General features: G+C 45.3%; 1 protein-coding gene across 1 annotated transcript in view; it reads right to left on the reverse strand.

Moving 5' to 3' along the window:
- wtip (WT1 interacting protein) overlaps positions 1-14,823 on the reverse strand; it is a gene marked incomplete at both ends in the record, with an annotated part of 47,231 nt that overhangs the window by 9,040 nt on the left and 23,368 nt on the right. The window contains 2 exons of the mRNA XM_083662362.1: positions 1,610-1,672; positions 4,839-4,906. Of these exons, the coding sequence (XP_083518488.1) occupies positions 1,610-1,672; positions 4,839-4,906 (131 nt within the window). The remainder of the gene's footprint in view (positions 1-1,609; positions 1,673-4,838; positions 4,907-14,823) is intronic.

Raw genomic sequence — 14,823 nt, forward strand, 5'->3', positions numbered from 1 at the left:
CATTCACTGTACTGTGAGGCAGTGTACTTTATACCAGTCAGTGTACTTTATACCAGTCATTCACTGTACTGTGAGGCAGTGTACTTTATACCAGTCATTCACTGTACTGTGAGGCAGTGTACTTTATACCAGTCATTCACTGTACTGTGAGGCAGTGTACTTTATACCAGTCATTCACTGTACTGAGAGGCAGTGTACTTTACACCAGTCATTCACTGTACTGTGAGGCAGTGTACTTTATACCAGGCATTCACTGTACTGTGAGGCAGTGTACTTTATACCAGTCATTGACTGTACTGTGAGGCAGTGTACTTTATACCAGTCATTCACTGTACTGAGAGGCAGTGTACTTTATACCAGTCATTCACTGTACTGAGAGGCAGTGTACTTTATACCAGTCATTCATTGTACTGTGTGAGGCAGTGTACTTTATACCCGTCATTCACTGTACTGTGAGGCAGTGTACTTTATACCAGTCATTCACTGTACTGTGAGGCAGTGTACTTTATACCAGTCATTCACTGTACTGTGAGGCAGTGTACTTTATACCAGTCATTCACTGTACTGTGAGGCAGTGTACTTTATACCAGTCATTCACTGTACTGAGAGGCAGTGTACTTTATACCAGTCATTCACTGTACTGAGAGGCAGTGTACTTTATACCAGTCATTCATTGTACTGTGTGAGGCAGTGTCCTTTATACCAGTCATTCACTGTACTGTGAGGCAGTGTACTTTATACCAGTCATTCACTGTACTGAGAGGCAGTGTACTTTATACCAGTCATTCACTGTACTGTGAGGCAGTGTACTTTATACCAGCCATTCACTGTACTGTGAGGCAGTGTACTTTATACCAGTCATTCACTGTACTGTGAGACAGTGTACTTTATACCAGTCATTCACTGTACTGTGAGGCAGTGTACTTTATACCAGTCATTCACTGTACTGAGAGGCAGTGTACTTTATACCAGTCATTCTCACTGTACTGTGAGGCAGTGTACTTTACACCAGTCATTCACTGTACTGTGAGGCAGTGTACTTTATACCAGTCATTCACTGTACTGTGAGGCAGTGTACTTTATACCAGTCATTCACTGTACTGTGAGGCAGTGTACTTTATACCAGTCATTCACTGTACTGTGAGGCTGTGTACTTTATACCAGTCATTCACTGTACTGTGAGGCAGTGTACTTTATACCAGTCATTCTCACTGTACTGTGAGGCAGTGTACTTTATACCAGTCATTCACTGTACTGTGAGGCAGTGTACTTTATACCAGTCATTCTCACTGTACTGTGAGGCAGTGTACTTTACACCAGTCATTCACTGTACTGTGAGGCAGTGTACTTTACACCAGTCATTCACTGTACTGTGAGGCAGTGTACTTTATACCAGTCATTCACTGTACTGTGAGGCAGTGTACTTTATACCAGTCATTGACTGTACTGTGAGGCAGTGTACTTTATACCAGTCATTCACTGTACTGTGAGGCAGTGTACTTTATACCAGTCATTCACTGTACTGTGAGGCAGTGTACTTTATAAAGTACACTGCCTCACAGTACTGTGTCATGCATGCCTCCTGCATTCTCTTTGATAAGGCTCTTACCATCTCCATGATAAGGTGGCCGCACACAAAGCACTTGTCGGCCGTCTGTTGGAAACCAGAGTACTGTGGGAGAGATACAAACACAGGATTTATGATCAGCCAGTGGAGAGTTATGGCTTTATGGGACATGTGTTTGGCGTCGTTATTGTGGGAGCGAGCGTGCGAGACAACTCAATCTTGACTAGCGCAGGCCGCTATCAGCACGACCAGTATTGCTACACACATGAGCTAACAACACACATACTTTCAGTCTGGCAGTTACCTATAGGGGGTGCTGCTGCTCTCTTTAAGTTGACATCAAAAAGGGCAAAAGGGCTTTGCTTGCTTTCGAGTTCTTTGTCTCCCAGCTGATAGTCCACAAGGCGACAGACAGCAGCCAGTTGTACCAGGTCCCCACCTCCTGTTTTTTAAACGTTATCTGGGGCGGGGCTTGTGAGCATGGGTGCTGCAGTTCCATACATTCAACAAGCACTCCTCTGGAGGTTTCTGGACACTGGGTGACTTCAGTGGAGCAGCTGGGTGCATGTTATATAGGGCAGTGTTGGGGCAAGTTACTTTCAAAATGTAATATACTACATCTTACTAGTTACTTTCATTTGAAAGTAATAAGTTACTTTACAATATGACTGTCTGTGTAGAGTAACTCGTTACTTATTACACTACTTTTGCATTACTTTCACCAAAACAACAGCAGTAGCAGAATGACACCCCGGAACCATCTCGAAAAATAATTTCAACCCCCTTGAAGTCAGTGTAAACAATCCAAAATTATAAATGTTATTCTTTTCCTTTGTTATTGTCATCTGTAGTGGTTATTTGCATAAAAACAGACAGTATATTTATTTAAATGTGCTTTGATTTTTTTTTAAATACTCAATTTGACAAAGTAACTGGTATAATATTACTGAAATCCTATCCTGTAATAAGTTATATTACTGAGTTACTGCTAAAAGTAATATATTACATGTAATATGTTACTTTTGTAATGAGTTACCCCCAACACTGGTTATAGGAAGGGAAACCGCCCTACGCCCTATATGTCAACAGCTCTTTCCCCTTAAACACAGAACCACAGGCGGGTAGAAAAGGTGGCCATCTGCGGCTCGCGTGCCCCTGGGGGTCGTGACCTGATGACATAGGGGGGGGGGGGGGGGGGGGGGGGGTGAGGCGGTGGAGGGGCCAAGCTAGCAGGTGGAGGTGGGTGTTGACGGGCTGTGGGTGCCCCAGCCTGACCCCCGCCCAACCCTCTCCCTGCTACAGACCTACCATCTGCCACCACCTCCCACTCACGACACCCCAAACCCCCCCAGAGTGACAAGCCGTGTCGCCCTGTAAGGCTTAGCCTCATCCCTTCATCTGAACACCAGGGTCAATCCGTGACACTAAGTGGCGGTTGCTATTTTCTCAAAGAGCATTTGCTAAATCAACAGGTTACACCTTATGCACGAGCTAAATCAACAGGTTACACTATAATATGCACGAGCTAAATCAACAGGTTACATCATATGCACAAGCGGCCTCCAAACATGCAATGCTGACAGCAGATGACGAGACTAATTGGGATTAACTGACATTCCATGATTTACACATTTGGAAGTCATCCTGAACTGTCATATTCCCATATTCAAGGGTTCTCGCTCGTAAAAGAGCAAAATATCAACACTAGTTTCTTGTGATATTTTCATACATCAATTTTAATTTGGCTTCTCGCAACTAGGTGATGCTGTACAGTACATTGCTAATATTTGCGACTCCAGACTTGTTGGCATGTGGACCGTGTCACTCGGCAACACGGCAACTAGACAACGCAATGTCAGTTAGTGGCCTAAAGGTTTCGAGAATGAGCTTGAGACCGGAAGGTCGTCGGTTCAATCCCCGGGACTGGCAGGATAAATCTGGGTGCGGAAAGAAAAAAAGCAGCGCTTGCGCCCTCCCTCATTACCACCACTGAGGTGCCCTTGAGCAAGGCCCTTAACCCCCAACCACTAAGTTACTTTACTTCACTGTAATGCAGCCTTTAAAACCAGGAAAGGACAACACTTATATGCCACATCACAATATCCGAAAACTAAGACAATATCTAGTCTAGTCTCATATCATGATATCGATATAACATCGATATATTTCCGAGCCTTACTTCCAGGTGTGAATGTGAACAGGGCGCTCCTGGAAAAGAGAGCAGTGCTCTAAGTGAGACTCCCCCGTATAGATAGATAGATAGATAAATAGGTAGGTCTCCCTTGTAAAAGAGATCTTTGATCTCAATGGGACAAACCTGGTTAAATAAAGGCTAAATAAATAAAAAATAAAAGATACATAAATAAATAAATTAAAAAAAAAATCTTTTTCAGGCTTTTCCTCGCACAATTACCATTTTGTTGGGTTAATATTAGGGGTGTCAAAATTAATCGTATAATCGATGCATCGCGATGCGGACGTGTGAATCGAATCGTATCGAATCGTTGACAGATTAATCGTTGAATCGTTTATGTTTAAATTTCTGTTGAGATTCAGATTTTAAAGCACTTTCTAAGTAAAAAAGGGACTTGATATTTATCTGACTGCTTGTATTAATTGATGAAAAAGCAGCCATGTGCAGTAATAATACAGAAAATTGAGGATTTGATACTTGGAGCTGCAATACTGTTGGAGCTGTATCGAGATGCATCGTGATGCATCGTGGAATCGAATCGAATCGTTGACAGATGAATCGTAATCTAATCGAATTGTGAGGCCAGTGAAGATTCACAGCCCTAGTTAATATGTACATTGAACTCGTAATTACAATATTTCCGACAGCAATTGCAGGCACCATGAGAGGTCCATCTGTCAGTGTCCACCCAGTTGACCTGATGCAGTTGGCCAGAGAGGTGCAGCTGTCCTGCTGCAGCTCTCCTCCCACTCTTTAACTGTAAGTGCTGGGGAGGGCAGCAGCTCGTTGGGGGTAATTGAGGCGAGCTCCTCTGGGAAATTTGGGGAAATTAGTGTGAATTGGAGGGGTGGTGCTCCACTCTAATTGTAGCTGCAACGTCTGTTTCCTCTGGAGAGTTCTGCAATGTGGCCTAAGATCGCAATCCCAGGCTCTGCTGCTCCACCTCCTCAGCTCTCACCTCACCACCAGGCTCTGCTCCACCACCTCCTCAGCCCCTCACCTCACCACACCATGGGGTAATTGATAATCTACCCATCATGGGTAAATTAATGATCTTTCTCTCTCTCTACTACTTACCAGGAAATCTTCCTCACAGTAGACCTTGCCGTTGACATTGTAGAAAGCCTTCCCTCTCAGCCTCCTCCCTGAAAAGAAACATGAAAACAAATATGAAAAACATATTTGAGTCTTTCCAGGAATGCAGGGGTTCATCTGATGGGAAATGCTTGTTGATACTGATGCAGATACTCTGAAAAACAATGGGCGGAGCCGGGAGGGTAGGAGGAGACTAGAAAACTAGAATGTTCACTGGAAATCGATGGCACACACAAAAAATCCCAGAATGTTTTCTGTTATTTTGAAGTAAAATGTGTGAGGATTGGCAGTGTCCTGGTGGCTCTCTGCGTAGTCATGACATCACAAGTTTGATTTTTTTTTATAGTGTATGAGACACAGGCATGAACACACCATGCACCATACAGTGTATTTTTTATAGTGTATGTGTTTGACACAGGCATGAACTAGGGCTGCACAATTAATCGTATTTTCATCGTCATCGCAATATGAACATGTGCAATAAACACATCGCAAAGACTGCCTGAAACGCAATGACTAACAAAAGTGGTTTTATTTACATGCGTCATGCATTCCCACGCAGCATCTGACCATTTTGTCTTGTGTTGTAAATCCAGCGTACACCTTTCCCTTGCAACAGTGCGCTCCGCCCCTGTGCCAAAGCCCAAACACGCTGTGTACAGTTTCAGCTAGAGTCAGTGTGTATTTCATTTCTTTATTCAGTGGGCATAGGCTATGTTTGGGGTCTATGTTCGCATTATTAAAGCAGAAAGACATAGGAACTGTATAGCTAATAATATGCATACTTTAATATTTGTTTACTTATCGCAAGTCGTATCGTCATCGCTATATTGAACAATGTTATCGCACATTGCAGATTTTCCTCATATCGTGCAAGGCCTATGCGCATATATTTTTTGAGCGTCCGACCAGCTCAAAGAAGCAAGGCTCCATTCCTCTGGGTGAGGCTTGATTCATCATGAATCCAAGCTAAAGGGCCAAAGTCTCCTGCAGCCCCCCTGCCATGCGTCCCTCAGAGCTCGCACCCATTCAGATTCTTGACTCCACCCGGGCCGGGGCCCTGGCTGGCAGACCAGGCGCGCACGGATCTCATAAATCTGGAGGATTAGTCCCATTTAATTGTGGTGCCATTGATTTTATGGCTGTGTCCCCGGCATGGGAAAGACGGGCCTTCCCCCCCCCCGTCTCTTTTTTAACGCCGGAATTTATGCAATCGCTGTATTTCACACGCAACACGGTGTCACAGCGCCCGGGACACGGCAATACATTAACACCCACATAAATGGCCGGAGCGGCCGAGGAATGCTGTCCACACAATAGGTGAGACTTTTAAGACTTTGAGACTGAGGGGTAATTAGCATTTTGGGTCGTTTGGGCGCGCGGGGAGAAAAAAGCATCTTCTCAGGATCGAGGCAGAGACGTGAAGCCGACGTGCGGAGACTGAAGTCGTCGGAGCGACTTTCACGTGCAGAGCCTCTGTGAGGAGCAGCAGCAGCAGCAGCAGCAGCAGCAGCAGCAGCAGCAGCAGCAGCGTGGGCTGGGAGGTGTTTCTGTGTGCTCCTCTATAGAGAGGCAAAGTGAACGTCACTTCCTGCTTCAGCACTGTACCAGAGATTTTTATCCGCCATTGATTTTCCCATAGACATTTCGTAAAAATGCGCATAAAAATAGTTTTACTCGGTCAAACCAAACGGTTCAGCTATATTTAGAATCGGGAGACACCGCAGAACATTATTTCACTCGGACCAAAACTTAAAAAAAGAAAAAATATTTTCTTTAAACCCGCATTTTTTTTTTAAATGTTTTGAGTCGTGTTATGCGATCTCTCCTGTTTCTAAATATATCTGTGTACCGTTTGGTTTGAACAAGTCAAAAACTATTTTTTATAAGCATTTTACGAAATGTCTATGGGAAAATAAATGGGCGGACGAAAATCTCTGGTACAGTGCTGAAGCGGGAAGTGACGTTCACTTTGTCTCTCTATCTATGGCCTCCGCTCTGGAGATTGGGGTCTAGAAGGTGGACACAAAGGCCCCTGTGCTGATGGCTGTGTGGTGCGCTGCTATGGGGAGCGGGCCCGCCTGAGCAAACGGGGGACATTCTTTCTGCCTGAGGTCACTAGCTGGTCCCATTCAACCTCCAACACCCCCAGCTCTCCCTGGTTCCCTCCACGGAGAGGAGGGGGAGGGCTCCGTGCCCCCTCTCTCTCTCCTCTGGGCCTTTGTCACCAGACAGCGCTGCAGAGGGTTGCACCTCCTCGTAGCACTAGAACTCATAGAGCTGGCCATCCCATTTCCCATCAACAGTCTGAACATCAACTTTTTAAGATTTTTTTTAATGCTTCCTGGAATTCCATTTAAGACCTATTTAAGAACAAACAAAGAAACAACCAAGGAGGCCAAAACAAAACGTGTCTGACTGGATATAGCTAAATCATCTGTAGCCTATAAGAAAAAGGACAACGGGTATGTTTAGCGACATGATGTCCAATAGGGTTAGGGTTAGGGTTGGACATGATGTCCAATAGGGTTAGGGTTAGGGTTGGACATGATGTCCAGTAGGGTTAGGGTTAGGGTTGGACATGATGTCCAGTAGGGTTAGGGTTGGATATGATGTCCAATAGGGTTAGGGTTGGACATGATGTCCAATAGGGTTAGGGTTGGACATGATGTCCAATAGGGTTAGGGTTAGGGTTGGACATGATGTCCAATAGGGTTAGGGTTAGGGTTGGACATGATGTCCAATAGGGTTAGGGTTAGGGTTGGACATGATGTCCAATAGGGTTAGGGTTGGACATGATGTCCAATAGGGTTAGGGTTGGACATGATGTCCAGTAGGGTTAGGGTTGGACATGATGTCCAATAGGGTTAGGGTTGGACATGATGTCCAATAGGGTTAGGGTTGGACATCATGTCCAATAGGGTTAGGGTTGGACATGATGTCCAGTAGGGTTAGGGTTGGACATGATGTCCAATAGGGTTAGGGTTAGGGTTGGACATGATGTCCAATAGGGTTAGGGTTGGACATGATGTCCAATAGGGTTAGGGTTGGACATGATGTCCAATAGGGTTAGGGTTGGACATGATGTCCAATAGGGTTAGGGTTGGACATGATGTCCAATAGGGTTAGGGTTAGGGTTGGACATGATGTCCAATAGGGTTAGGGTTGGACATGATGTCCAGTAGGGTTAGGGTTGGACATGATGTCCAATAGGGTTAGGGTTAGGGTTGGACATGATGTCCAATAGGGTTAGGGTTGGACATGATGTCCAATAGGGTTAGGGTTGGACATGATGTCCAATAGGGTTAGGGTTGGACATGATGTCCAATAGGACATCATGTCAGCTCAAAGCCTCTGAGTACTGTGGGCCATGTGGCATTTTCCATGGGCTTCAAGACCAAATGGTTCACTCCAAATACTTTTGAGGTTGTTGTTTTTTTTGGGGGGGGGGTCTTTCAACGTTCTTCTGACTTTCGTTTCCCATGACTCGTAGTTTTGTAGAATCTGTGTTTCACATTCACGCATTATTAAGTAATGGGAATTTCTCGGGCTCCGGATGTAACCCTTCAATATATAAATAGCAGCCTAGAGAGCATGCTGTATTGTTATCATGGGCATAAAAGCAACACTTAAGTACCCATAATGACAGCGAACACAATGCAGTCTCAATCTTTTCTTCCAGATCAGTTAAGGCAGATTCAAGTGTGTCAAAGATCATTGAGTCTTCCAGTCTCATGTCTGTTGATCATGATGGTGTGATGAATCCTGCACAACTGTCTTTTCACCCGAGTGCGTTATTCTTTTTTTGAATGCATTTTTGCATGATTTTTTCGCTCCAGGTTTTTCTCCCGTTTTCATTTTTTCAGAGCCATAGACTAGCTAGCACATGCTTCCTCCGATACATGTGCGGTCGCCAGCCGCTTCTTTTCACCTGACAGCCGAGCGAGGAGTCTCACCGGCACTAGGACGTAGCGCATGGGAGGATCACGCTATTCCCCCCCCCCCCCCCCCCCCAAAAAAAACAGGCGCCCCAAGCGGCCAGAGGAGGCGCTAGTGCAGCGACCAGGACTCATACCCCACCGGCTTCCCACCCGCAGACACGGCCAATTGTGACTGTAGGAACGTCTGGCCGAGCCGGAAGTCCCGCTGCCGTGAATTGCTTCCGGGTCTCCGCAGTGGTTTGACCTCCACACTACCCACATGCCATCATATCAGAATTTTCTGTGTGAGCTCCTATGTGCCAACTTCTACATTCAGTTGCGTGCCTACTGCCTACTGCCTACTGCCTGCTGCCTCCACACACCGGCTAGTTTCACATCCAGTCACAATGACAGGTGGAGATTTGCGTGTTGCAGCAGTGACATTTCCATACCTCTTCCCCATACCTCCGGGGAGGCTGGGATGGTGTTTTTCTGTCAATTAAATTTTTTTTTTTAACCCGGGCAGGTTTCTGTACGAGACCATCCGACTGTGACTGCCACTACGTTTGGCATGCAGACGGGCGGGCCCAGCCGATCACTTCAGCAGCATGTGGACATGTCAGAGAAGAAGCGTGGCTGATTCTCTCAGCTTCAGCAGCATCTGGACCAGTGTAGGAATTTAGCCAGGGGCAAGGGCAAAAATGCCCCCCAAGAAATCTCAGAATGCCCCTAAAAACCATGATCCAGGGGCAAAAATTGCCCCCAATTTTTTGATAATTTTATTTTCATTCAATTCATTTAATTTCCATCTCTGACACACACACACACACACACACACACACACACACACACACACACACACACACTCAGCACCTGCAAGCTGGCTGCCAGAAGACGACGATGAAGAACACACTCACACAAACAGCGCTGTTGTTCACACTATACGCTTTAGCAACTTTATGCACTGATTACTATTTTTAAAGTGCCCCCAACGTTTTGTAAATGCCCTCAGCTTTTAGAGAGTGGGGGCAAAAGTTGCCCCCAAAATATTTTGTACATTTCCTACACTGATCTGGACATGTCAGAGAAGCTTCAGGAGCATCTGGACAAGCGTGGCTGATTGTCCAGCGACAGAGACAAAGTGGCAGAGTGAGCTCAGTGCACAGCCATCCAGGGATTTCATCCCAGTGATCCACAGTACCCTGGAGCCACAACACAGACAGCCACAGACTTTTTCATGTGCTGGCTCCATGCTCTTATGACTTTAGACGTGATGACAGTGAGGTCTAAGTATAGACTGTCTGCTTTCATTTGAAGCTATGTTCATGTACATGATGACCCCGACTTCAGGATGCCAAAAGTATTTGGCAAAATTAAGATGATACGATTAAGAAGTCGTTCCTGGTTTGAAGTAAAATAAATCGGAGTGTGTGATGACATCAACATATCTGAAACCAATAAACATCGCTTGAATCTTTAAGTTCTTTCAAGTTTTTTTTTTTTGCATTCCAGCATTACTTTGTGAGGATTCATTCATGTCACTCCACTTTGCTCTACGACACAAAGGAGGCCCCGAGTTATTATTCCAGCTTTGAATTGTCATCCTGAAACAGAGAGATTTCAGCACGTTGATATAAAACTCAGCAGTTCTTTTCTCCCAACTGACTTTCCTTCTTTTCTCCCAACTCACTTTCCCAAAGCGTTGCAGAAAAAAGTCATTTCAAGTTCAAGTTTAAAGTTTTAAAGCTGCATTCAGCAATGTTTTTGTGTTCAAATAAGTGTTAAATGGCTCTATATTCTGACAGCAATCACTGAAATAGAGTGTTTGGTCAGTGACTTGAAACCCCCAACCCCCCGCTGTCCTCTCTCTCTCTCTCCTGTAGTCCTGCAGGCTGGGCGGCAATGGATTCGGGGTGAAAAAATACATATAGTCCGTTAGAGGGATCGCGATTGGACCTTCCATTTCTTAGAAAATGTCAACTTTTCTCTGATTGGATCAAAATTGGCGCCGACCTCAAACTATCCAATCAGAGAAAAGTTGACATTTTCTAAGAAACGGAAGGTCCAATCGCGATCCTTATAAAGGACTATATGTATTTTATCACCCCGAATCCAATGCCGCCATCCTTGAGTCTCTATGAGTTACGGTTGTGGAGATACGTCCGCCCAGCCTGCAGGACTACAGGAGAGAGATAGAGGACAGTGGGGGGTTGGGGGTTTCAATTCACTGACCAAACACTCTATTTCAGTGATTGCTGTCAGAATATAGAGCCATTTAACACTTATTTGAACACAAAAACATTGCTGAATGCAGCTTTACGTGTACAAATCTGGGGGGGGGGGGACAAACTGTGTTATACTGTCCAAGCCCTTATCAAGTTGTATTTGTTCTCAGAGAGAACTGGACAGAGCTGCATCCAGAATGATCTCCACCGGTTCTTGACATGATGTTGTTGTCCCAGCAGCACTGTGTGATGAGCTGAGGAAACTTTCATCTCACATGGTGCTTCAGTCTTAAAGTCAAACTGAACCCGTTCGTCACGTGCATAATGAGTCCGTTTCAGACTGAAAACATAGTTTGTCTAAGATGACAGGTTGAGAGGCGGGTCATAGTATCATGTCGATGATTTTATTTGACAATTCTGGGGACTGGATTGGGCTTTGGCCAATCCTGGCGTGTTCCGCCTACAAATCGAGTGGGATTCAGTGTGTTGTGGCGCTCCCCTCGGGAAGAGCCTGGTGACGCGAGGAGTGGAGCTCAGCGAGCCGCAGGCTGCCAGCTGCCTTCGTGTTGCCGAGCAGAGAGTGCAGCACGTCGGCCTGGAATCTCCGAAGTGGGACCCCTGACAACCAAGCTCTCGGATGCGCGCGCCATTATCGCTACGATATCCCTGGAATGCGCGTTTTAACGAGCCAGTTACATTTCTTTGCATTCTTAGAGATTATAGTTTTTGTTTTTTGTTCATGTTTCTAACAATTGGCCAAGTTAGTAGTTAGTTTATGGGATAGCAATTCTGCCAGATGACAGGCACTAGGCGCCATTTTCTACTTCATTTGGAAGAGAAAATTATCCAGAAATGAAGATTTGATTGACAGCTGCATGTCGTGATATGATTGGTTGAAATGGGGTAGAAATTTGATAGTACTAGGTGACGTCAGCAAACTGTACATTACTGTTATCAATGAAATCTTGAAAAATGAACTTTTGATGTGAAAAAGTGTGAAAAACTAAAGAAATTAGATTGTTGTGATTTTGTTTGCATACACTATTAAATAGGTGCACTGCATACCCAGGTATTTGAACTAAAAGAAAAGAAAAGTAATTTTTGGGTTCAGCTCGACTTTAAAGCACCAAATCCAAAAAAACAAACAAACCCAGAGGCAACCTCCTCCCTGCCTAGATGCTGTCAGGTTGACGTCAGATTGAGTGACATCGAGCCACATGCACCATCCAACTGACAGCCTGGTTGCAGGCCTGCTGTATGAAACCAATCCTTATGTGAAAATAGGAACCAGCATGCTTTATAAAATCCTGCTGCCTGCTACCATTCGGACTTTTAACAACATGGCCCGTGGCAAGAGGAAACTATTCAAAACAGTGCACACTACAGTAACATTATAATCATCACAATAAAATAAAATAAAAATGACAATAAAGACTGAAAGCTGAAGAATCTGAGAATGAAAAGTCAATGGGCTGAATTCACAAAACGTATTACATTCTTGTTACTTAAGCAGACTGGTAACCAGCCCAAATGAATCCTTCGTTAGGGTCTGGACACTGCCATCCGCCACTGATTCGGTGATGTATTTTTCAGAAACTGTTGTCACTTTGCTACATGTTGTGCACCACGTGTTGCACATAATTCAACAAAATAAAGTGACAACTTGACTGCAACGTTACGAACATTTTCGCTGCATCTTGTCGTTGATTTGAGATGGCTCTGGCTCACCTGGAATTAAGCAGGCGAGAGCAGCCGTGTGCAGCCAGCCAATCAGAGGCAGAGATGGGCGGGTCATGCCTTCGCCATCATGGGGGGAAAACATATGGCATGAGGGGCAGAGAGGGGAGAGGCCATGGAGCCAGAGCCACAGCTCTGGGCTGTGACGGCCTGCATGGGTAGATGGATGATGGCTACAGGGATAGGAGGCGGCGATTCACTCAGATCAGATGGGAACTTTTTTCTTTTTTTTTTACCATGGCAGGGTGAGCATGTGCAGGCCTGCTGTCTCAACAACAGTCTGTCTTGGTGCAAATCCAGCAAGTTAAATGTACAACATCACAGGAGATTTTTCTAGTGAGGCAAGGGAGGATGGTCCTCCCTTATGTTTTAGAAGAGATGGGGGATTTTATATAATAATATATATATTCTTTTAATAAAATAGCAATCAAATGTGTTTTTTCTTAATAAAAATCATGCTATTTTTAAAATGCTTCAACAACAGTTAAGCTCCTTAAACTCCCACATTTTTTAACTGAATTTGGCCCGTAAATCGATGGCTGACAGCGAGCTCATTTCTAAAGCTAGAGTGGTGATCTTTTTACCATATGAAAGTAGAAGAAATAAGGAATCGATTGGGACCAAGCATGTCAACCTAGCATGTCGGGAAGGGGGGGGGGGTAAATAATGCTCCAAAGTTGATGAATTGGAATGTAAGTAAACGAGCATGTTGATAGAGGGGAAGCCACACACTCTGGTTCCAGATGCAAGAAAGTGTAATTTAACGCTATTTGACAACGGTTTCGGCCGTAGCCTTTATCAAGTCTCATACAAACACAGTGCAAGACAGCCATTATAAAGACAGGTGGGCTGATTGAATGGACAACACCTGTCCTGTGAAAGCACACCTGAGTGTGATTACAATCATAGGATCAGTCATGCAGTAATAGGCTACATTTAGACAGTAGATTAATCAAAACATTGATGTCACAGGTAGGCTGTATACCAGTGCTGACCAATTTTGGGCCCGTGGGCCATATTTCATGAAAAGTGGGTTAAAAGTTGCAATACATTTGGATGGAAACCCAACTACAGTTTTGGACGTTTTGTTGAACCAAATGGCCAGACTTTTATTGCCTAATATCAGACTGAATTGTCAAGTCGTAACACTCCACTTCCTTCTTCAGTCTGACATTGCCTCCACTCTAACTGATTTGGGGGGGTTGGATACAATTTGCCCTAATCAATCACTAGAGACCAACGTATCTCCCTAACCAATCACTAGAGACCAACGTATCTCCCTAACCAATCACTAGAGACCAACGTATCTCCCTAACCAATCACTAGAGACCAACATGTCCACCTGACTCGAACGTCATTTCAAGTGGACACCGAGACTTGTCTCTCACACATTACCAACCACACTGCCTCACTACGGTTCAACGTCCAATCAGAGTGAGCTAATTTGTAGCTCTGGCGAGTGGCGCTGCAGTAAAAGGCGGGACATATATCGCAGCGCTGGTACGCAACTAGCCGCTGATGACGGCGGGTGACGTTCCTCAGAAGTTCAACCGCGGTCGACCTTTCCACGCCGACAAACGAGGAACCCGAGGCGACCGCGGCCCCGACATCGGGCTGAGGCTTTTCAACGAGCCGACTCCTCCTGAGCAGAAGCGCTTAACTCAAGTAGCTCGCCCTGTGTGAGTGAATGCACAGAGCTAGACTCACAATGAAGTGTGTGACTCACTGGGGGGAAACTCGACACAAAAGCGCTGAGCGGTCGTCACGATTTCTCCGCGTTGTGATTCCTGCCGCCTGCCAGGTGCAGCTGGCAGCATCAACACATTTGAGGAATCCGAGCCCGTGAGCTCCGCTCCACTGTCAGTGTCAGCTTGGGTTACGCTAACACAGAACTGAAATGAGTCATCAGCAGCAGCCTCGCAGCAGCAGACAGTGGGCACAGAGGAGCGGCCCCGAGGCCAGGTGTTTATTTTCTCACTTTATTCAGAGGATGCGTGGCTCTCTTTTTCACTAACACACCTAGCTAGCTAGCGGTATATAGGTTCACTCTTTGGTGAGCTGCCCGGTACGACTTGGCCACTGAGC

This window comes from Poromitra crassiceps (assembly GCF_964638095.1).
Source record: "Poromitra crassiceps genome assembly, chromosome: 28".
NCBI lineage: Eukaryota > Metazoa > Chordata > Actinopteri > Beryciformes > Melamphaidae > Poromitra > Poromitra crassiceps.